Source organism: Alligator sinensis, unplaced genomic scaffold (genome assembly GCF_000455745.1).
Source record: "Alligator sinensis unplaced genomic scaffold, ASM45574v1 scaffold447_1, whole genome shotgun sequence".
NCBI lineage: Eukaryota > Metazoa > Chordata > Crocodylia > Alligatoridae > Alligator > Alligator sinensis.
In genome coordinates, this window is record NW_005842123.1 from 5,794 (window position 1) to 28,997 (window position 23,204).

Sequence of the window (23,204 nt, forward strand, 5' to 3'; positions counted from 1 at the left end):
TATAACCAATTAGCAAACAAGAATGCTTATGAAGGTCCAATACTCCTGTATAAAAGATGCTCATAATTAAGAATCTGTGTGCTTGTTACGTGAAATTATTCCGCTTGCACCTTGTATTGCTAGCAATAAATCTTTATACTTTCACCCCTGGTATCTTTATTGGCTTTTGCATACCGGGCACGATCCCAGACTTGAGCTGGGGCTCAACAAAGGGGCTGTGGTTCTGTTCTTTCTTTTACATTTTTCTCTTTGTAAGCGTCTCACATCTGAAGCTATTTGGAAAAATTCAGGAATAAAGTTTTCTTTCCTCCTGAAAGATTCCTATAATATCTTTAGCTTTATTTAAAACAAAGCAAAACAGTATGATATATTCTCAGTTGATGTGTATATTTTAAGAACAGCTACTGTTCATAGTTTAAAAATATTGCTTGTCAGGGATGAAAGCGAATTTATGCTGTCTTCAGTATTTAAGCTTTCATTTCAAAAAGAATAAAATGTCTGTTTCTGACGATTTCCACATGTGCTGGATGCTGCTACTTCTTAGAAAAGATATGAAATTAATAAGGCAAGTCACTATTGTGGTCAGCTGTTTCTGGGAATGGACACCAGAAGATGTCCTTTTTTTTCAGTGCTTCATTCATCTCATAATACTATCACTTCCTATCCAGCAAAAATAATCCATTGATGGACAATTGTGCCTAGTTATTTATGCTGCATGAGAGGTAGCCAAGAGAATTTCTCTGCCCTAGCCTAGTAGGTGTTCAAAGAGAGATCGCACCTGCTGACTTTTCATTCTGCAGTTTGAATGGTACATGGAGGTGCATTCCTCCTCATAAAGGAGATGCCCTGGGGAAAATTCTGGACCCTTTGAAATCACAAAGAGTTTTGCTGTTGACTGCCATGGGACCAGAATTTCACCTACAGTACATGCAAAATGGACATAAATATTGTGTGAATAGCCATAGATTCGCCTCTGCTCTGACCCTCATCCCTCTGATGTATACAGTAGCCACGATGGTCAGTAATAGTTACATCTGCAAGCATGTGATGGTAAATGGAGATAGGCATCTTGAGCATGCATCTAACATGGAAGTGTTTTTCAGTCTTCTCAGCATCTAATTTTGTGACTTACCTTGCAGTGAGTATGTGAATTACCTTCCAGGAAAAATTATGTAAAGGTGATCTCTGAACCAGCTAGGATTACACGTGCTGATCATAACAGAGTGACACCAGCTTCCATCTTCCTGTGGAGCTAGAATCTTGAAATTTCGTGCGTACATTTATCATGGGCCATGGCGCACAGCCAAAATCTCTCATCTGAATTTCAGCCTCTTTTTGCTGCATTTGTTATTAAAATGGCACATCTCCCTTTAAAGTACATCAGATGCTACTAACCCAGCATGGAAGAGGAAGAGAAACCAGAGTAGACAAGGGACTCCAGAGTGAAACAGAGAGAGGACAAGGGTTTCAGTGACTAATTTTTGCCAGGAGGTGGTTGCGTTGGATCTAAGGTTATTGGTATTATTAAAAAAAAAAATTTTTTTTAAGAAAGTTGTCGGAGGTGAGCAAATATGTCAGGGGGAAAAAAGGGAGGATTGCATTCAGCTGGTATAGCTGCTGAAGAATTCCAAAACTTATCTTAATACTTCCCATGTTTTATTTTCAGTGCATATATCATCTCATTCCTTTATCCGACTCGGCATGCATTTATAAATCTATCAGTAATTTGCTTAGGCTTCGAGTGTTTGAACTGACTGTTGACAAATAAGTGTTTCTATTTCACTAATTCCAGGTTGCAAATGAGGCAGCATAGGCTGCTTATCTTCTTTTGAGAGCAGGATTCTGCAGGGTTGTCTATGTGAACAAAATCATAATAAAGTAGAAGGTAGCACCTTAGAAGCTAGCTGGTTCACAGGCATGAACTTTTCTAGGCAACAGTCTTACTGGTGAATGATTATTAGTAGTAGTATAATTACCACTTGCATAATTTTAACGCTAATACGCCTTTCTTGTTCATTGCCTGTGAGTACTGTATTAAATTCACCGTTGATGTACAGAATGAGTGCAACTCCATCACTAGCAGCAAAGCTGTGTGAGCATTCCCTAGTACAAAGTGAATTTGGCTTAAAGTCCATACTACTACTACCATACTAAAGTCCATAGCTACTTTTTCATGTAGCTATTTGTGTACTTTTAAAATTTAGAAGCCCTTCTGGGGACTGTTTGACAAGCCCAAGGCTACATGAAGAAGAACCTGTGCACTCCATCCAACTCACTCTGAGTTGGGTGTTTGTAGAGTAAGGAAACAGATGCATGCAAAAAATAAGCAAATATTGTCACAGAGGAATAGTACAGCTTTTTAAAAATAACTAATTGTCTCTTCATAGTGGGTATCTGGTCAGAGACTTATTTGGTAAACTAGTGAAAGTAGTAGCCATTCATGCTATCTGTGGCATCAAAGTACAGAAAAGTAATTATTTACTTTATGATAAACCATTTTATTTGGATGGGAAATGGCACTGGAATGGATCAGTTATTGTGTCAGGAAGGGAGATTTACTGAATAGTGCATTGTGTTGAGACTCAGGAGACCTGGGCCTGGCTTTGCCGTATAAGTGGCCGCGTTCACACAGGTAGGGGCATGCATTTGCAGCAGGACAAGTAGTAGTGGCACAAATCTGTGCCACTACTTTGTGCTGCAGTGCATTCCCTTGCTTGTGCAGTTTGCGGTAGGACACATTTTCCTTCTCGCCTGTCTCCGTGTTTGTTTTGGCACACAGCACTTTGGCGTGCTTTGCGCTGCTTTTCTTTTTCCAGGGTTTTTTTTTCTACCAGGAAATCTCGGTAAATTTTGCCCCAGCTAGCAGCGCCGCACATGGTTTAATATGGAATATGTGTGGTTTGTGGCACTGCAAAGAGGTTTGTGGCACCACAGACCCCACATGCCTACACATCTGGATCCGGCCACTTTGGACAAGTTGCTGAATCTGTTTTGCGCCTAAGTTCTCCTTCTGCAGAATGATGGCTAGTATTTTTCATTTTCCAGGGATGTGGCTGTGATGCTTAAATTCCTAAAACATTGTGATGGTGATGAGGGTTATGTAGAAACTTGAAATGATTGGCTGCCAGCAATTTTATAGGTAGAATCACAGGTGATTATTGCCCCATATTTTGCCTCATCTCTTGGGTAGTTAAATGTTGCCATGTTCTAAAATGAAGCAAATAAACATTGGGCTGCAGCTGACAAACTTTATGCACTACATGGTATACAGTTCTGCAGCATAATACTTTTTCCTCTAGAGGGAAAGGTTTGTTTATTTATTTAAGATGCATTAAGGCAGATGTGGAGATGATGATGATAAACCTTTTGATAAACATGTAAATCTTGCAAATATTTTTCTACTAGTACTTGTTTTGAAAGAAATCTTTGGAAAGTCCACACCAGTGATTTAGCAGCATAAATTTTATATTCTTGAGTGCCTAATAGTTTAATAATATAATATCTTACATTTTTATATAGCAAGTTCTCTCTACCTGTTTGTGTTTTAATAAAGGCCATGCATTAACTGCCTGCAGTTTGATATGCACAGTGTAGGTAGGTCAGGTACCTTCTAAGTGTTATTTAAAACACAGCAATTTGCACCGTCTCAGTCTGTTTTCTCATGGAGGTTTATCGTTTATGTAGTCAAAATATTCTTGGGAAACCATAATCAGACTCGAAAGGTGTTTGAGATGATGATGGAGAAGAACAAATTTATTCAATAGATTCTAAGAGTGGAAGAGAGCATTATAACCAGCATGACAGCCTCCAACATCATGCAGATTAGAGAATGTCACCAAGTGATTCCAATGTTGTTCTTAACTTTTGGCTGAGCAAGAGTTTTTAAAAAGAAATCCAGTCATGATTTAAAGATGTAAAATGAAGGCAAATCCACTGTTTCCTTTGGTAAATTATTCCAGTGATGAATGATCTCTGCAGTACCTTATTTCTAGTCAGTTTGTTTGGTTTCGGTTTCTAGCCTTTGGATCTCGTTTCTCTTTTTTTAACCACTAGATTAAAAAAAACATGATTATCAGAAAGGTATGTACAGATTTTGATCACTTCACCTCCTAATCTCTCTTAGATAAACAAAAGAGATTGAATTTATTCATTCAAGAATAAGGTATGCATTCCTGACGTCAAGTCCTCCTTGGATCACGTTTTTGAGCCCTTTCCAGTTTCTCAGTATGTGTTTTCTTAAGAGTATACATCAAAATTGGACATGCTATTGTAGTAATGTTCTCACTGCTGCTATGGACAGTGGCAATATTTTCTTCTTATTCCTATAAATATCCCCCCTTTTTAATACTATTGTTGTAACCTCTGCATAATTTACAAAAAGCTGCACAATCTAAAAGTGGGTGGGTAGACAAAATGCAGAGAGCGCTTAGATGGACCTGCTTGTTTTTGAATGAGAACAAAACAGCAGAAAGTCATATTTTCAGCTATCTTTAAAACAGTTAATGTCATTTTATGTGGTAACTCACAACCCGTGATGAGTGTGTTCTGGGTGAGCATAATGGGAAAGCTCTTTACACAGTTTACGTTGTCTTGCTGCTATTGAATCATAGAACCTGGCATGAGAGCACCTGGTGTGATGCCAGATAGTGCTGAGAGAGCCTGGGCACCTTGGGACCACTTGTTGTGTATGGATATGGATACATAGCATGTTACATGCATGCTGGGATGTTTGTGTGGAGAGCTAATGCACCAAAATTCTTCATTGTCAGCAGTCGTGTCTACACAAGACTGACTACGCAGTAGCTTGAGACTACTGCACCGTAGCGTTGCGTGGCAGCAACCATGATGTGATACTACGGTGCAGTCATCTCAGACTGCTGCGCAGTCAGCATTATAAAAGACCCATTCATTTATACAAGTACTAAGTGACTATGCAGTAACGACTGTGCAGACAGCATCTTGTGAAGACATGCCCAGTGAGGGTTAGAAAGGCAATGTTATGCTATTTGGGATGGAGCCTTCAGATCAGGACAGGGTGTTTTTCTATAAGATAGGCTTTTGCCAAACAGATTAGATCAGCAGTTCCTAAACTGTGGGCTGTGACCCCAAATGGGACCACAACATCAGCAAACGGGGTTGGGGGGAGCAGGGCTGTGGGTTGAGAGTGAGGGGCCATGCTGAGGAAATGGGGCAATAAATGGGGTCATGCTGAGGAAAAGTTTGGGAAGCACTGGACTAGATTGTACCTAGTAAAGAAGTCACTTTGTATCGTGTGTAAATAGAGGGTCAGGCATGATCTGAGGTCTTTTCAGGGGTTCAGATCCAAAAATACTCTTATTTAGGGATCTTCAAAAGAGACAAGCTGAATTTTTGCAAACTCTGCATACTATTTAAAGGCTAAGGAATCTTTCTGTTAACAAACCTCTGTTCTTTTTTTTTCTCCTGCCTGTACTTAAAGGGCACAAATAGCTATGGACAGCTGGGCCTTGGCCATAAAGAGGATGTACTGCTACCTCAGTCACTGGAAATTTTTCCATGCAACCAGCAAAGGATTAAAAGCATCACCGGAGGAGGAGGGCACTCGGCAGTTATCACTGGTAGCAAACATTTGTCTGATACTGACCCTAGACTTGATGGACTGTCATCTTTTAAAGGAGGTTTCTTGCTTGAGTGTTTTTCTCTTGGTATTTTGCTGCCCTCTGTGGGTTATAGCAAGTGCCAATTTTTAGTTTCAAAACTGTTTATTTGTAGCTAAGTACCTGCATTTTTGTGGGGAAGTGGGGTGGGGTGGGGTGGGGAAAATTGTATTTTTTTTTTTTATAATTGTGATATTCCACCTGTTTATCATGAAGGGAATTTTCTTTTGGGGGGAGGAGTTAAAACAGGGGTATTTCACTTTGAAAAGATAGCTTGAGCCTTCTTTTAAATAGGGTTCTAATCCCCAGGTGGAAAATTCTGCCATGTATTATGTCTGCTTAGGAAAAGTAGGAATGATAGCAGAAAAGATTTTGAAATGCTGTGGGAGGAAGGGGAATAATCTCCCTTGGCAACTGCATACTTGATGGCTGTGGATAATAAGAAAAGGGGGCATTTTAATGCATTAGAAGCAAATATTTTTTCTTCATGGAGATGAGGCCTGTGTGCTCATACTTATTTCTCATAAAACCATGCTGTGTATGGTTCTGTTTTACATCTGTAATGAATCCAGGTTCAATAGTGGTTTTATTTTGCAGATGCAGGTGAACTCTTTGTATGTGGCCAAAACAAAGAAGGACAGTTGGGACTGAATCATACAGAGGATGTACTATGTTTTACTTTGTGCACTGCATTGTCCAGCTTGCATGTGATACAAGTTGCCTGTGGTTGGGATTTTACAGTCATACTTACAGGTAAATCCATCTTGCTAGGATCTAGGAAAATATTATGGTGTACAGTAAAAGCCACAAAGTTTGGTTGTACAAAGTAGATGAGTACAAGTAGTTTTTAAGCACAGATAGAAATGACCATTTTTGCCCAATTTGGCCCTTGAAAGAGCTCTACAGCTGTGACCTAACACAAGTGCCCAGCTTCAGAGCTCTTTAAAAGGGCCCGATCCTGTAACAATCTGAACTCTCATTACATGAGGGTTCAGATGAAGGTGCTCCAAAGTCTTCATTAACTTGTGTCGGCATGCACCAGAAACAGGTCTGGGCTTATGCATCCCAGCCCTGCTCTCAGCGCTGTTTTCAGAATGGAAGGGGGGGAAAGGAGCAAAGGAAGCTCATTTTGAGGGGTGTCCAGCTGGTGCTGGAAGGTGGGGTGGGCCCCACTGAGATTGGAGCCCCCAAATTGGAGCTTGATCCCCCACTCTCCTAACCCAGCACCTAATGTCTGTTGTGTCAGGCAGCATGCTGTCATCCCGTATGCAGATCCGGGGGTCTGTACCCCCCGGGAGGGCTGTGGGGCTGTGCCAGACTCCTCCCAGGGGGGTGCAGGCTCCTGGATCTGTTGGGTTGGGATGATTGGTCTAAATCATGGTACTTTCTGTGAAGTGCTGTAAGTTAGACACAGGAGCTGCACTTCTGTCTGCATCCTTTAGGTTCTCTGCTTTGTAAGTTGAATTCCTTGAATGTTTTCTCTATCCCTAGTCCTGTAATCTTTCAAGACCATTACTGAGCATGATTTATATAAACCCTGTGCAGTGGACTCAGCTCTTGAAAGAGGGTGCACCAGTTTTTTTAAATGCTGTGCTCTGATATCTTGCATATTTTTCATTTAATTCAGTTACTTGTATTGCTGAGAGTTGTAATGCTTTGACTTGTTCTGCTTCTTTATGTTGTTTTATCTTTCAGAAAATGGTGAAGTTTTATCCTGTGGTTCTAACTCTTTTGGACAGTTAGGACTTCCCCAAACTTTAGGAGGATGCTTGAGCCCACAAAAGATTGAGGTAAAGATTTAACAAAAACTGTTTTCTAGACATAATTCTCTATGCTTTTTTTTAAGTCTCCGTACAAAATCCACTGACTTCAGTGGGTTTTGGCACAGGTCCTTCAATCTATTAAGGGTAATAGGATTACTCACATGAATGATGCTACCTGGGTGGAGGTGGCAGGGGCCCCCCATCTGGCCAGTAGGCCTGTGTGAAGTGGTAAGTATTTGATTCAGATTTGGCCAATTTGGAGGACAGTGATTTGATTCAGAGATTCGGATCACTGTCCTGATTCGATTCAGCCAAATCAGATCCGAAAGATTTGGTGCCGCTTCAGCCACTCCCACATTGCGCCCCGCCACACCCCCCGCCCCGCTGGGCAAATGGCAGCGGGGCATACCCTTCTGCCCGGAGTGAGCTGGGCCTGCATCCTCCGCCCCTCCCCGTCCCCTCCCCGAGTCCTGTGCCTCCCTGCCCTGGTGCTGCCGCTGCTTGCAAGCCAGGGCAGGGGGCGCGGGATATGGGCGCAGCTCGCTCTGGGTGGAAGAGTATGCCCTGCTGCTGCTTGCCCAGCCGGGGCAGGACGTGGGATGTGGGCATGGCTCGCTATGGGCAGAAGGGAGCAACTGGCAGCAGGGCATAGCCCCCGCTTCCAGCACTGCTGTGCCCGCATCCCATGCTTCCCCACCGTGGCTGGCAAGTGGCGGTAGCGCCCCCCACAGCTGGCAAGTGGCAGCAGGGCATAGCCCCCGTTCCATGTGCTGCCACTCCCGCTCCCCGCCCCCCCCCCCCCTCTCCCCGAGGCCCACGCCCCCCTGCCATGGCTGGGCAGCTTGTCCCAGTCCCATCCCCCCTCACCCAACCCCAACAGACTTACTAGCTGGAGGCAGCTGTCAGTTGCCTGTTTAGTCTATGGCCGAATCTCCGAACGGGCCGAATATTTTCCAAAGTTTTTCCGAATTGATTCGGAGTCTTCGAATCTATTTGGAGCTTTTAATTGGTCTCCCTATTTGATTCAGATTCAGAGATTCGGTCCCCGAATCAGGCTGGATCTCCTCCAAATTGAATCGGCTACCAAAGCTTAGCACAGCCCTACTAGCTAGGATCCAGACCTGGGGTCCTGCACTGTCGCTGCCTGGCCAGGATCAGGCTCTGGGGGCCCCACACTGTTCTCTGTGCCTGATACAGTGTGCAGGGCCACAGCCTGAGGGCTCCCTACAGGATCTGTGGGGAGCCTTACAGGCTGGATGATATGGTACTGGAGGCTGGATGTGGCCTAGGGGTTGTGCAGCCCTGGTATATGTTGTAAGGGCACATGTATTTCATAAATATGCATCTTGATGACCATTGTAAATGTTACAAAGCATTGCAACCTGGGTAGTAAAACATATCCTCAGATAGTGAAAATTGTTGATTTGCCTTATTGAAACATCTGACTGCTAAAATCTTTCAGTACTTTTCTGAAGAGAAAAGCAGAGAGTTTCTGTTCATTTTTCTAAAATATTTTGAGCTTTTTGAAATATTTTATTGAAAAATTCAAAGGTTAACTTGTACAAAAACACAATGGAATTCAATAGAATTGATTGATTTTTGGGACTTCTATGGTAGGAACTTCTTTTTTGTTTAGCTCAGTTCTTTCTGCTAGAGCATGCTATAAAAATCTCAGTTTGGTTTTATGTTCCTGTATTTTTATCACTGAGCAGTACAGTGTCATGTACAGTGTCAGAAGTGGGGTTTTTTTGTTTTTTTTTAACCAAAATTTGCAAAATCCATTTATATTTTTGGCTCCCTTCCTGATATGAATGACACAACTTTATTTCTTGATTGAACAAATATCACTGTTAGAAGCTACCATGTTTGACTGTACCAATAATAATAGGTTATGTATAGGAAAATAGAAATGTTATTGAGGGAATGATTTTGAGATGCATCTTCTCTTAGAGTATAAACTATAGTTAAAAAAAATGGATAGCAAAGGAAATGAAAAATACCTTGGTAGTGTCCTTATTTAACCCAAAAATGCTCATCATGCCATATAGAACTTGAAGGGAAATGCACTTGGAGAATAAAGAATCCTTTTCTTTACTGATTTTTGTGGACTGATTCTGATATGTTCTCTCAAGCTGTATAAAACTTGACTTGCCTCCACCTCTAATAGTCATACTGAAGTCATTAGGAGTCATTGTAGGGTAAGGCACTACTGAACATGAGTTTGGGGATCAGATTATATCCTATGTGAATTGCTTTAAAATCTGCAAAGGAATAGTTGCTGAGACTTTTTTATCCTTAGTGAAACTCTACTACTGGTGACTAAATCCAGTACTGTGCATAAATTACTCATGGGAGCACTGTTCTTTTCTTCTAATTAATGCCCAATTTACATGTTTCTTTCTTTTTTTAAGAACGTTCCTTCACACCCAGACAAATTCCCTTTTCTGTTTCACTGCAGAGAACTCAATTTTTCTAGGGCTTCAGAATCTGCAGGCTCCTTTCTGGTTCTTTTGGCTAGGATTTCCACTCTTACTGGTACTACCAAACACCCTTCCCTTTCTTTTTATTTTTTGGCACAGCATGGTTACAGAAATTAGAGATAGAAATGTCCTTATCTTCTTGGGTACAGGGTGCTATGTGCCATCCTTTTAGGTGCTGGGACAATGGATAAAGCAGGGAGGTTAGACTCAGCCCATGGGGCGAGCAGCAGAAGGGTGAGCTATGGGAGTGAAGACAGCCATTGCTTGCCTCCACCAACATATGTCTGCAACAGGGCTCTGTAGCCTGGATTTTGGCTTATCTTGCCCCCTGAATTCCCAGCTGCTCTAGGAGCATCGTGACATAATGGACCCTAAGCCTAACTAGAAACTTCGGGGGTTGCTACCTTATGGTTATAAAGTATAGTCTGTCTTCCTGACTGCAGGTTGGTTCCATCTCTAAAATGTAACTATCTCCTAGTGGATTTTTGGGTTGGTTTTTTTTTACATAACTGATATATCATCGGCAACCCCCTAATTTAATAAGCTTCTTGAATAGTAGGGCTGTGCTAAATGGCTGTGTTTCATTTGCGTTTCGGAGGGAGAGTGATTTGTTTCAGCGTTTTGTATTACTGTTCCATTTCGATTCGACCAAATCTGTTTTGGAGTTTTGATGCTGTTTCGGTGCTGATTCGGAGATTCGATCAACCCGGGGAGAGGCAGGCATAGCCGGGTGGCTATAGGTTCTCCTGCAGCTCCTCTGGCTGTGCTTGCCTCTCCCTGGGTGAGGGGAGCTGTGGGAGAAGCCCCCATGGCTGCCCCCTCAACCCCTCTGAGGGCTTGTGGCAGAGCCCCCCATGCAGGAAGGGGCAGCAGGGATTGCCCCCACCCACTTGGTGCGTGTGTGGCAACTGTCATATCACGTGGGCGCAGCGCTGCTCGGCAGGACCAATGTGTGTGTGCGTGCGTGTGTGTGTTTGTGCATGCATGCATGCACACACCCAATCCAAATTTTCCACTTTTTTGAGTTCTTTTTTTTAGAGGTTCTTATGAATGTTACTATGTGCTAAAATTAATTTATCTGTGTTGTTTTATGACATACTTTGTCAATATGTTACTTATTTTAATGGAATTCAGACTTCTTGTGTTTGATAAAATGCATTTCCTGCAGAGTTACAAAATTGAAACAGCAGGAAAGACACCAATATGTTTGTTCTTTTATTTTGAATAGTCCCTTAGGGAGAAGATTGTGAATGTTGCTGCAGGAATCAGACATGCTCTTGCTGCCACAGGTGAATATGCTGTCATAATTTTATCATTTCCGCTGTAAACTAACAGTACTTTTAATATATAGAAGGTATAATATAGTGGTTTTCAACTTTTTTAGCCTCAAGGCACCCCTCCATAACTTTTCTGAATTTGGAAGCACCCTGGTTGAGAACCACTGGTCCCACTTGCTTATTTTATTTCCAGGTGTCTGTGCCATTGCTGCCAGGTGGAGCTGCCTTGTGCACCTCTCTTTCCAGGAGGGGTCTATGGAGTCACACTGGGAAGCAGCTGCATCAGGGGCACCTGCTGGCCACTACCTCAGCTACTTCCTAGTCTGGCTCTGCACACCCCTCCAAGAAACAGAACTGGGCGAAATGGTTTCACCTGGTTGCGGCAGCAGCAGTGCTGGGGGCACAACACCCATGAAAGGGTCTTGTGTCACCCTGGTTGAGACCACTGGTCTAATAACTTTTTTAAGGGTGTGAGAGAGATGGGGGATTTATTTTTATCTGCCATCGTCATAAATGGAGGATAATGGCACCTGTAGAGTCCTGTACTTCATAAAAGAGATTATCAGGAAAGAACATGATGATAAGGATCCTGCCCATTATAAGGAATATGATAAAGATGAGATGATTCATATCCCTTCCAGTAAAATGTAGTGAAGATGTCTTCCCAAGAACTCAGGGCTTTTGCTGGTCAGCAGCTAGATTTTCTGTTTGATGAGAAATTCGATTAATTCATTTTTTTTTCCATTCTGAAACAGAGTAAAAGCTTAAAAAAAAAGCCATTTCCTATGGAAACAACATTTTGGCAAAAAAATAGTCATTTCCAGGCAGTCAAAAAAAGTTTATGTTCCTAATTCAATTTCATTTAGTTTTTACAAACAGGATATGAGTTATTTGGAAGAGTTGTTTCAAAATGAATGGTGGTAACTGGACATTTTGAAAAGGCTTCATTTTATGTTTTCAAAGCAATTTCATTATAATCAAAATGCTTTGGAATGAAAAATTCCAGCCAGCCCTATGAATCAAATATTCAACACTATTTAATCACATAGATTCCTTTTAAAAATATGGCTTTATGGGACTCTTGTTACCCACTGAGCTGTGCCTGGGTGAGTCATAGTTTCTATGATTTTTAAGGGTTTCTGTAAACTATTTTGAAACCTCCAATGCTTTTTTGGCAGCTTTGCCCATGGAGTGACTGAAGTTGGGCTTATAGCTAGGAGGGACTGGTAATTGACAGCTGGCAATGTTTATGGCGATCAACAAACAGCACTGTCATTCACGCCTTCCCACTTCCCCATTTTTTTAAAATAAGACTTTCTGTTATATTATGCCCTCTCCCCATAATCATTCATCATTGCTGTCCATTCTGTTTTCTTTTTGTTGCTTGCTTATGGGTTCTAGACAGGTAAGCGTTGTGTTAGGAGATGGGAAGAAGAGTGTGGTCCAGTGGTTGAAACAAATACTAGGAATCGAGTACCTTGTAATACCTGAATTGGCATGAAAAGGGTGGACAGGCCTTTTCCCCACGGACTGGAGGCCTAATTGTGGAGTTGACTTGTGACTCTCTTAAGTTGTAGTTACATGTTACAGTTTGCCTGTGCTAACTCTAAGGAACATTAGGCTGTGTGCTGGGAGCAGCCACATGTTAAGGGTTAAAACCCTCTCTAATGTGCACTGCTCCGTGCTGCCCCAAGAGGGCTGGGGAGCATGGGTTTGGCTAACAGCTGCCAAGTTTGCTTTGTGCCTGTCTGGCTTGGGCACTATAGGTCCCAGGAATGGGCAACGCTGGCTCAGGTTGGGCCTGTGTCAGCCCCCACCAGTCTGGATTGGCCCCTGCTCACACCAGATCTCTGCTTAGTTACTCCCTCCCCTTCCCCTGCAGCTTTCTGGTAGATCCCTGCTTACCTGTGCTGCTGGCACTGTCCTGGGGGGAGCGGGCAGGGAAGGGGAATCTGCCTGCTCACTGTTGCTCTCCTCACTGGCCTCAGCCCGCAGGGTGGTGGTGGGTGGATTCTCTTCCCCTGCCTGCTCCCTCAGGACAGCTCCAGCAGCTTAGGTAAGCAGGAAGCCAGAGGATGCTGGGGGTGAGGAGGGGGACTGTGGTTGAACCCTGAGGGCCAGGAGGGTGGGAAGATGAACCCTGATGGACTGGGGAGAGAGGGGTGAGCTGGGGGATGGGAGTGAGCTGCATGGGATGGGAGGTCTGGGGTGTGAGCTGCATGAACTGGGGTCGTGGGGTTGAGCCCTTAAGGTCATGGGAGCAGGATGGGAGCCCTGAGGGATGCGGGGAGTGGAACTAGCACAGGGATTTGGGTTGGTGTGGGACTCGGTGCAGGTCCCAGCATGGAGGCATGGTGCTCTGCGAATTTCCCAGCTCCTGCACCTCCATGCGCCTCCTTGCCAGGACTGGCTGTGATCCATACTTCAGGCAGAGGTATGGGTCAGTGTGGGTCCCAGCACAGGGCGGCACAGGTGCCAAGAAATACCTGATGTCCAGTTCCTTTTTAGCAGAACCCACACTGGCCCATACTTCCTGGTCCCCACAAGGAGGCACAGGACTCCAGAAATTCCCCAGCCTCATCCTGGGACCTGTGCTGACCCGTGCCTCCACGGGAGACATGGATCAGCACAGAACATGATGTGGGGCAGCAAGGGACCTAGGAAATCTGTGGGCAAGGGGAACCCATCACTTGTGGTCTTGCATCAGGTTGGGGGCTCGATGCAGGCCAAGTGACCACGTGTGTTCTGCCACAGCTGATCCATTTCATTGTGGCAATGTCCATTTCTACACTATGTGATTTCTATGACTGTGGTTCCTATGTAACTTAGCAGTGGAGCCCTTGGAGATCTGGAGCAAGCTGCTTATTCTTCACTGGCTTAGTGACTTGAGAATAACAACTGCCTATCAATTAGGGGCTTTGTATGATACTCATTCAACATAGAGAAAGTGGATTGTACATGTGAGATATTGTTTAAGCCTTTAAATAATATTTAGCAGTGATTTCTAAAATGAGAACCAGTGTAGCAAACACACCTTTGAAAGGAGTAAATAAGTGAAAAAAACAAGCAGCACCATCAGTAATTTGCTCTGTTTTTATTTCCCTTTGTATCTTCACATTGAGAAGAAAGTGGCTTAGTTTTCCAGTGGGGAACTGGCATGGCATCTCGGGCAAAACGGATGAACCAAGGCAGAACTATCCCACCCTTTCTGACAGCAAAGGAACCATGTCGAGTATCAGGTAACTAAGACCTCATACTGTTATTTGCATGGGTATGGTAATACACAGGATTGTGTACTTGCATACAAAGAATACCCATATTCCCCACTTGCTCCCCTTTTTTTTAATAAGGCCTTTTGTTATGTTATGCCCACTCCGCATAATCATGCAACATTTCAGATCATAGAACGCACTGCACTGTATTCATTGTTATTGAGTAAAGGGAATATCCAGATGCCCTGTTTCACAGACACAGGGATCCAGCGCAGCTTTTGCAATACAAAATAGGCATCTGGAGGTAAAGGAGCGGTGTTCTGTGGCAGCCTGGAAGCTGTGGAACATGGGTGAGTGGAGGTGGGAGAAGTGGGTCTTTGATGCTTAACGGATCCTCCTGTCCCTCTTGCATAAAAGGAGCATGTCTGGCTGTTGGACTGAAGTTGTCTGTGTGGAGTGGTTCTGCTGGTGCTTTTTCTGGATTTCTGGGAAAAGATATTGGCCCACTATGCTCCCCAAGACTTCCCCCTAACACCTGGGCCAGGTATGGCAGTGTGGAAGTTGCATGGCCAGTGTCTGGAAGCTGGACTTAGTTTTAATTTATAGAAATGAACATAAATGCCACATTTTAAATGTAGCCTCAGGAACTGGCATGGTGGTTCATGGAATATCTGAGATACGGACTGGGAACACTAGGTCATAACTCCTTGAACAAAGAATGTTGACTTCTGTAATGGCTTGAGAGGACTGAGGTAAAATATATAATTTGTCATGCTCCTGGCATAATTCTTGACCATAATACAGCTTATGTGGTCTGTTTTTCGACTGCTTTATGTATTGTATGCATGTATGCAACTTGGCCTATGTTAATTACATGGTACTAATCTTTCCTAGGCCTGGAAAAGGTAAAGGTGAAAAGAGTTACTGCCAGTTCTTACCATTCGGTGTCACTTACAGGTAGGCTCTAGTTCTCTACATCCATATCCATAGGCTTGGACAATGCATTGTATTATATTGTGAATATATAATTTTTGTTAGAGTTGGATCTGACTCCGGTCTCTTCAGTTTGTGCTGTGATCCTACCAGCTTTCACAGTCCTGCTTCAGTGGTGTTTATGTGTTAGAAAGTTTAAATTACCTAACAGTGAAGTTGAATGGATTCATTTCCTTATTCCTTCCTTTGCATACCTTAGCCTGCCTCCTTTGCTTATGCTAGGCTGCACACCCTTACGTACTTTGAATAGTAGTACTTTATTCCACAGATAGTTCCCTTGATTTCATAGGAATATTCATGGAGTAAGTTGCTGTTATTCACTGTGAGTAAGAGTGGCAGAATCTGGTCTTTTGTAAATGTTTGCTAGAGGATCTAGTAGGATTTTTATAAATTTAGTCACATTGGTCCTTGGCAGACATTTCACTTAAGATGTGATTAACCAGTTAATTATGTCTTAAGTAGTAACCTGGCCACACATTAATGTAATTAATGACACGATAAAAGAAGGGATAAGCCACAAAGTTATTCCACAAAATATGTGCAATAACTTTGTGGCTGGTTCCCATTGTGTCTTAAATTGCACGTGTGGCCAGGCCCTAGCTAATCAGAGCTCCTAGCCTTGAAAACACATAGGAACCCTTGGCTCTGATATGCTCGGGCGGCTGGGAGTGGCAATCAGCTGACTGCTGCTCCCAGCCTCAGGGGTTCATTGGAGTCAGAGGCCCTGATTAGCCCCTGGGGCTGAGCGTGCAGATCAGATGACTACTGCTCTCAGTTTCTGGGGTGCATGGCAGCCTTTGACTCCACTCCCCCAAGAGGCTGGGAGTGGCAGCTGATTGGGGATCCCAGCCTGAGGTGTACATTAGAGTCCTTGACTCCAATGCGCTCTTGAAGCTGAAAGCATGGATCAGCTGACTGGTTTGCTGCTTGCCAGTGCAGATCATGATCTCAGGCTCCCCCTGCACCAACAATATGGCATGATTGAGATCTGATCCCCAATCCCACAATCTTACCTCTTGCTGTGCATGTATAGCATGGCAGGAGACAATTGTTGGGATTGCACGCAGATCCCATCACACCTTAAACTGAACAATCTGCTAGGGGCCTTAGGAGCAGAAGTCTCTTTGAAAAACAACAGGGCCTGTGCTCCTGAATGACTTTTGTCACATGTAAATCCTGCTTTGTGCCAAAAGATCAGCAGTTGTTTCTCTTGTGCTGCTGCAGGAGCAACCCATAGGTCACATGGAAGGACTGCCAGAGTTGGATGAGGCAAAGGAAAGACAGGATTTCCTCTCATGGTATAATTTTATATTTTTGAGGCATGGAAAGCTTTTCTGAAGAGCAATTCATGAGTAAAGCTGCACATGTCTGATCACACATTAAACTCATCCCAATGTAGTCACTTATTTACAGAGGTTAAGGTATGTGAGAAAATGTAAAATAGAGTGTTAATGATTTCCTGTGATGCAGAGTTTGGGTACCAATAAGTACAGGATACTGTGAAGAAAATCATTATCAGTCTGGGGTAGTCAGTTACTGGCAGGTGAATTTGGTTAAGTATCAGACTATGCTTCCTGGTTTTATTTCTTGGATTTGGCTATTAGAGTGAGTAATCTGGCTACAATGAAACTGAAGTTGCTGAAGCCAGGTGACAAAGCATCTAATAATTTAATACTTCGGTGTCTCTCATTTGCATCAGCTTTTAGTGGTACTTTTTTGGTTCAAAGTAGTGCAATGCCCAGTTTAAAATGGTAATTCAGCCACACTCTGTAGCGGATTTTTCCGTGGATCTTATGAATTGTATAATGCACTGTTATATGTGCATATATTTTTTCTCTCTTTCTGGTTTCACCTGCCATCTACTGGTCACTCATGGAACATATGTGACAATTTTAACAACTGTAGAAGCAGTTGTTGCAAACTTGGATGGCAGCATTTAAGTAAAGGATGATGGAGGAATGTCATTCCCTATTTATTAATTTTGTCTGGCATAGGAGCACACTCACAGGCTATCACTATGTAGCTATAGGATTTTTGCAAACTACAGAGATGACACTAAAAAGTACTTGAAGAGCAAATGGTAGATAGAGATTTTGAAGTGTGTCTAGAAAATTGTAATCTATGGCCTACTGTTTATTTCTTTATTTAAAATGAGCTATGTCTGCCATCCTTGTGCGCCCCCCCCGCGGGGGGGGGCCCCCCCCCCCCCCCCTCTACATGCCCCTCCCAGATGAGCCGTGGCTCTGTCCCACACCTGCCCCAGCCCCAGCCTGCAGCTGCAGCCCACCCCTGGGAAGGAATTTGAATAAAAGAAAAGTCAGTTTTCTGGATTCTTTCCCATAACAAGTCTTGGAAAATACCTAAAACATGCCTAGCTTGGTGTACAGTGTTTTCTTCTCCTTCCTCTTCTTCAACATTTTTGGATCAGATAGCGTTTAGTTACACTAAGTTCTTTTCTAGTCTCTCCTGTCAGTTGCATCTGAACACCAGAAAACAAAGTTACTTCAGTGGAATGTCTCTAGATTTACATCTGTATAAATTATGCTCAAAATAGTGTATTAATACTTTACTTTTTACTATTATACTTATTTATATAAAAATACGTTCTCATATAGATAAATATTTCTTACTTTAATCATGTGTATAGTCTTAATCTTTCCAGGGTTGAAAAAACTGAATTTCAAGTAGATTTACTCTATTTCCTCCTTGAACTATTTTGTATTCTGTTCTGACTCATTTTCTCCAAACTCGTTACCCTATGGTACATTAATCATATCTTATTTAAATCCCTTTAAAAGCCACACTGCTGCCATGCTGTTTGCAATGAATTGAGTTGATTGCATATAAACTGTGTGTAGCTGGTGCTGTTCTTCCCAACCCATGGCTGCTTCATAAGGGTGCTGTGGTATAGACTGTCTGTTGGACTTCGCACTGTGAGCTTCTTGAATAATGTTCTCGAATGTTTAGAAACCACACAAAACAGTGTGGATGTTACTGTAAATCAATAATAACAATGTAATTATCCCCCAGGGTGGAATCCATTGTGTATGCATTCAAATATAGTATTAAACAAATAGAGGGAAATAGTAATTATTGAACAATCATCTGTTGCAGTAGTAGTTAGAGTATAGTAGTGTGGAGAGGGAATGAGAGCAATTATTAGTTCTGGCTTGTAAGAGGAAATTTTTTTATGGTCCTAATGGCTATTTTATTTTTTATATTTAAGTGTATATGTGTTGGGGGTGGTGGGGGGACAGAAACAATACAATATACACACAAGAAACTCATCAATTAAATTAAAATGTTGCCTTCACTTTAACACGTCACATTTTTCCCCATGTTACATGGGGACATGTTACAGATATAGCTTTTTACTGATTTCTTTACTTCCATATTTATTTCAGATAAAGGAGAATTGTATGTCTGGGGAAGCAACAAACATGGGCAGCTTGTGAGCAAAGAGATTTTTCTTGCTGAGCCAGTCAAAATAGAAGCTAATTTTTTCTTAGATGAAAAGATTGGAGCAGTCTGGAGTGGATGGACCCACTTGGTGGCACAAACAGGTAGGAGAATAGGAAGGCAACCAGATGCAACAAGCAAAGAGTAAAATGCCTACTGTGTTACTGGCAAAATGTTTAGTCTTTCTTACTGTTAATAGTGACATGCAGAGAAGTTCGTAGATCTGGAGGGGCTGGTAGTCTTTGCAAATGATAGGAAGAGGCAGTCTTATATTTCTCTGTATCAGAAGTTGTTTTGCTTCTGTGTAGGCATATTTGTTATAGGGTTTGGCTTATTTAAGAGGCTTGTGGCTGAAACACCTTATACTGAGGCACCAATCAAGATGCCCTTTTATATCGTCAAGTTATTGCCATAGGTGGAAGCACTTACATTTTTCCTGTCATGAAAAAGGGGCAAGTTGCTGCAGCATAGCTTTTGCTCGCTACGTGGTAGGAACATGCACACAGAAAATTACTACATTGAGCAGCTCATTCACAAAAAAGCTCTGCTCCCTCTTACCCCTTGGTAAGATGTTCACCTGCGTATCCACAGGTGTTTTCTTTCTAGTGTATGGTTTAGCCTTTTCCTTGGAAAGAAATAAGGCTGTTCGAAAACTTCTCACCATTGGCAATGCATAGGGGCACACATGGGTGCGCATGTACCCCCTGAGATTGGCGGTGCACCCCCTGAGAAAAGCGCCGCCAACGCTGCTGGCAGAGCCTGCAGGCAGTCACTGCTTGCTACCCCTCCCGCCCGCCACCGCCGGCGGCATCTGAGGGTGGTCGCCAACTGCTGGTCTCATTTCCCCATCTGTGAAGTGAGGTAGCAAATTATAAGTGTGTACAAGCACACATTTATTTATTTATATTTATAATACATATATTATAACAGTACATTTTATACAAAGTGTGTGTGTGTGTATATTATAGTGCTTCCCTGTTTCAGAGAGGCGCTGTGATATGGAATCTGAAGACACTCAAATAGTATAGTAATGAAGGCTATATAAGCTCCTGAGATTGATTTAGATAAAGATATGGTGGCCAAACAGCACTAAAAGTTTTTCTTTGTGTTTATACAAATGCACCAAAATATGATTATATTGTTTTATAGAGCCCATAAGTGATTTTAAAAATCTTATGAAAAACTATTAAAAATATAAAGTACTAAGAAAATCTGGGGAATGGGATTTAGGTTTGTAGCTCGTCTGTGCATTAAAAAAAATCTTGAGTTTGTGGGCTGAAAAAAATCAAATATATCTTCTTTAAACTACCTAATATTGCTGGAGTTTTGAATTCTATCCCTCTGTCAGTGTAGGTATTTACATAACCCTTTCCTAACTACTTCACAGGGTGTGGAGTTCTGAAAATTAATGCATATTCTCAGCTATTGCAGGGATGAAGGGCTGTGATCTCCATTTTACAGGCTGAGAACTGCACTACTGTGCCATTCTTTTATTATTTATTGTTTAATAGCTTTTTAAATATTTATTCTTTAATATTTTCATTCATGATTTGGACAATGGGATGAAGTGCAAGGTTAGCAAATTTGTGGACAACACCAAGTTGGGCAGAGCTGCAGATAGTCTGGAGGGTAGGACTGGGATCCAGAATGACCTGGATAAATTGAAGAAATGGTCTGCAATCAATATGATAAGATTCATCAAGGACTCATGTGAAGTCCTTCACTTAGGACAGATTAATTGCATGCACGAATACAACGTGGCTAAGCACTGGTGAGACCACACCTGGAGTACAGCGTCCAGTTTTGGGTTCCTTACTTCAAGAAGGATGTAGACAAGTTAGAAATAGTTCAGCGCAGAGCAACAAACATGTTTAGGTCCTGGGAAGCAAGACCTTTGAGGAAAGGCTGAAAGAATTAGGGTTCTTTAGTTTGGAGAACCTGAATGTTTTGAGTCTTGGTCCACTGTCTTAGTCACAGGATCATTCCACCTACCTCAGCTGTCACCTGCTCTGTGAAGGCATCTATTCTGTAAGATGTAGTAGGTGGGGAATTTTCCCCTCCCCCTTTAATTGGATATAGCTTTATACTCACTTTCTGCTTACATGTGCTTGCTCTTTCTGCTTTCTTTTGTTACACCACTTATACACTAAGATAACACCCTTTGTGAAAAGTCCAAGCAAATAAAGTGGTAGACTGCAGTACTCACACTTGTCACCCATCTCACTGGAGGTGGAGCAGAAATAAAATGGGTAATAGGAAATCATATTTTTGTTAATATGTAAATGGCTTATAGAACTTGCTGTTGGAACACATTATGCTGGCAAATGGCTACGGAAAATGAACAAAATAATTTAATACTTTTACTGAATAAAGATAGCAGCTGTCATTATATTAGCCAGGCTGAAATGTATACAAAGGGCAAGAATCCTTATGCCTATCTCTATGCTACATGATAAGATTGCCAGGTAGGGAAAGGCCAGAAAATTCTTTGGGGTTGTTTTTGTATTACTCCTAAACCTCTGTTTTAAGCCTTTGCAGAATTAGCTGTGGATTAGAGAGTCTGTCTTGATATGACTGTTCCTATGCTCCAATTAATTAACTCAAGTCATAGCCTAAGAAGGGGATGCACATCTGGAATGATCAATATTACTGCTGAAAGTCAAAATTATTATGCTAGTCCAAGGTCTAGAACTTGTGCTGGGCTTGGAATCCTTCAAAGTGCTTAGGCAGGTGCATAACCTTAAGCAGATGAGTAGTGCGATTTCAATGGGATGGCTCATGCTTAAAGGTCAGCTTGTGCTGAAATTTCCAGAAGTCTGGAACAGTAGCAAAAACAACCCTCTTGAGCAGAGAATGGCTTCTGCTTCAGTTTGTGAGACATTACAGACCATTGGTGCTACCAAATGAAGGAAAGCAATACACCACTGGGAAACAAACAATTGAAGCATGCTAGTCGTAGACACTCATTAATAGCCATTGTAGTTCATGAGTAGGCTTGGCAGAATTTCATTTTTATTTTTTAATTTGTTATAATTTCAATGGCTAAAATCAATGTTTATTTTTAAGCATTTCTTTCGATTTTTATCTGTTTCAAATTTCAGGATTGCATGGAATTAGGGGCATGGGGGGCAGACAATTTAGTAATGATAGTATACTGTTAAAAGCTTTATAAAATCACATTTTAAAATATATAAAAGTAAATATCTGTAAATCAGTAAAACATACCTGCTTGAAACCATTCTGAACCTGAGGAAAGAGCCAGACGGTCGGAGACCAAAAGAGAAGGGCAGCAGCACTCTGGAGCTCTGGGAACATGGGGAGAGGCAGCGTGTTTTTACAGACCTTAAAGTTTCACAAAGTTGCAGTCATCAGCAAATGCTGAAAGCATGATCTCCTTAACAGTGACTATTTTTCATAGTCATGTTATTTTGATTAAGTAATAGAGTAATCATTTTCCTCATGAACCTTTGAATCAAATTTAGTTGAAGTTAGGACCCCTTTACCATCTGTGGTAAAATATTAAAAACCAGCTAGTGGCATAAGTCCCATTTTTAGGCACCAAGAAGAAGTGCCATAGCAAACAAATAGAACTTAGGCTCCCAAATCCCATTGGGCCAGGTTTTTAAGGGTCGTTGATATGCAAAGATGTGGATAGGTGCCTAGTGAGCTTTTTTCAAAAGCACTCAAATGTTTAATTGCTCCTGAAGTCAAACAGTGCCCAACTCTAATGGATCTGGTGACGAATAAGCACATTGGAAAGTACTTTGGGAAAATCTGACTAGGTGCCTATCTTCAATTATCTAGTTTCCTTTAAATACTGGCCTTTAGGCATTCTTGAATATTGTATCACTGCTATGATAATTCTTTTCCCATTATATTACCTTTTCCCAGCAAAGAATGAAATGGTGCATGAGTCTCGTAGTATGGAGGTTGTTAACTTGGAAATCAGAAACTGTTTAAGAGGGATCTGTAGGAGCCAGACTGAGGTAATGAGAGGAAATACTCAGTTTTGGGGAGCGCAGAGCAGGAAAGATGATGTCAGTAGTGTTCTTCACTTCCTGGGGAAGGTAGAAACATGACTTTGGGAAAGGGTTTTATATTGGACTTTGTATGGGATGACCGAGAGGTTGGACATAGTCTAAGCTTTAAATAATAGCAAAATATAGGAGTTAAAATAGAAGTTACTATATATTAAGGTCTAATACTCCCTGGCCCCCAGGGCAGAAACATTATGGCAATACCAATACTTGGTACAAAAGTACCAATACTTTTAGGCTTCTTAGATTTTTTTTCAATGTATTCATGCTGATCAGGAAAAAAAATCAACTGTTGCCAGAGTGGCAGTAAATGAGATTCTTTCAATGGAGACACAAAATAAGTTGAA

General features: G+C 42.0%; 1 protein-coding gene across 1 annotated transcript in view; it reads left to right on the top strand.

The window, feature by feature from the left end:
* The first annotated feature begins 1,014 nt into the window (after positions 1-1,014).
* The window catches only part of SERGEF (secretion regulating guanine nucleotide exchange factor), a 258,261-nt gene continuing 236,071 nt past the window's right edge, over positions 1,015-23,204 (top strand). The window contains exons 1-8 of the mRNA XM_014520505.2: positions 1,015-1,050; positions 5,459-5,597; positions 6,234-6,389; positions 7,332-7,426; positions 11,108-11,168; positions 14,282-14,395; positions 15,263-15,325; positions 18,766-18,924. Coding sequence (XP_014375991.2) covers positions 1,015-1,050; positions 5,459-5,597; positions 6,234-6,389; positions 7,332-7,426; positions 11,108-11,168; positions 14,282-14,395; positions 15,263-15,325; positions 18,766-18,924 — 823 coding nt within the window. The remainder of the gene's footprint in view (positions 1,051-5,458; positions 5,598-6,233; positions 6,390-7,331; positions 7,427-11,107; positions 11,169-14,281; positions 14,396-15,262; positions 15,326-18,765; positions 18,925-23,204) is intronic.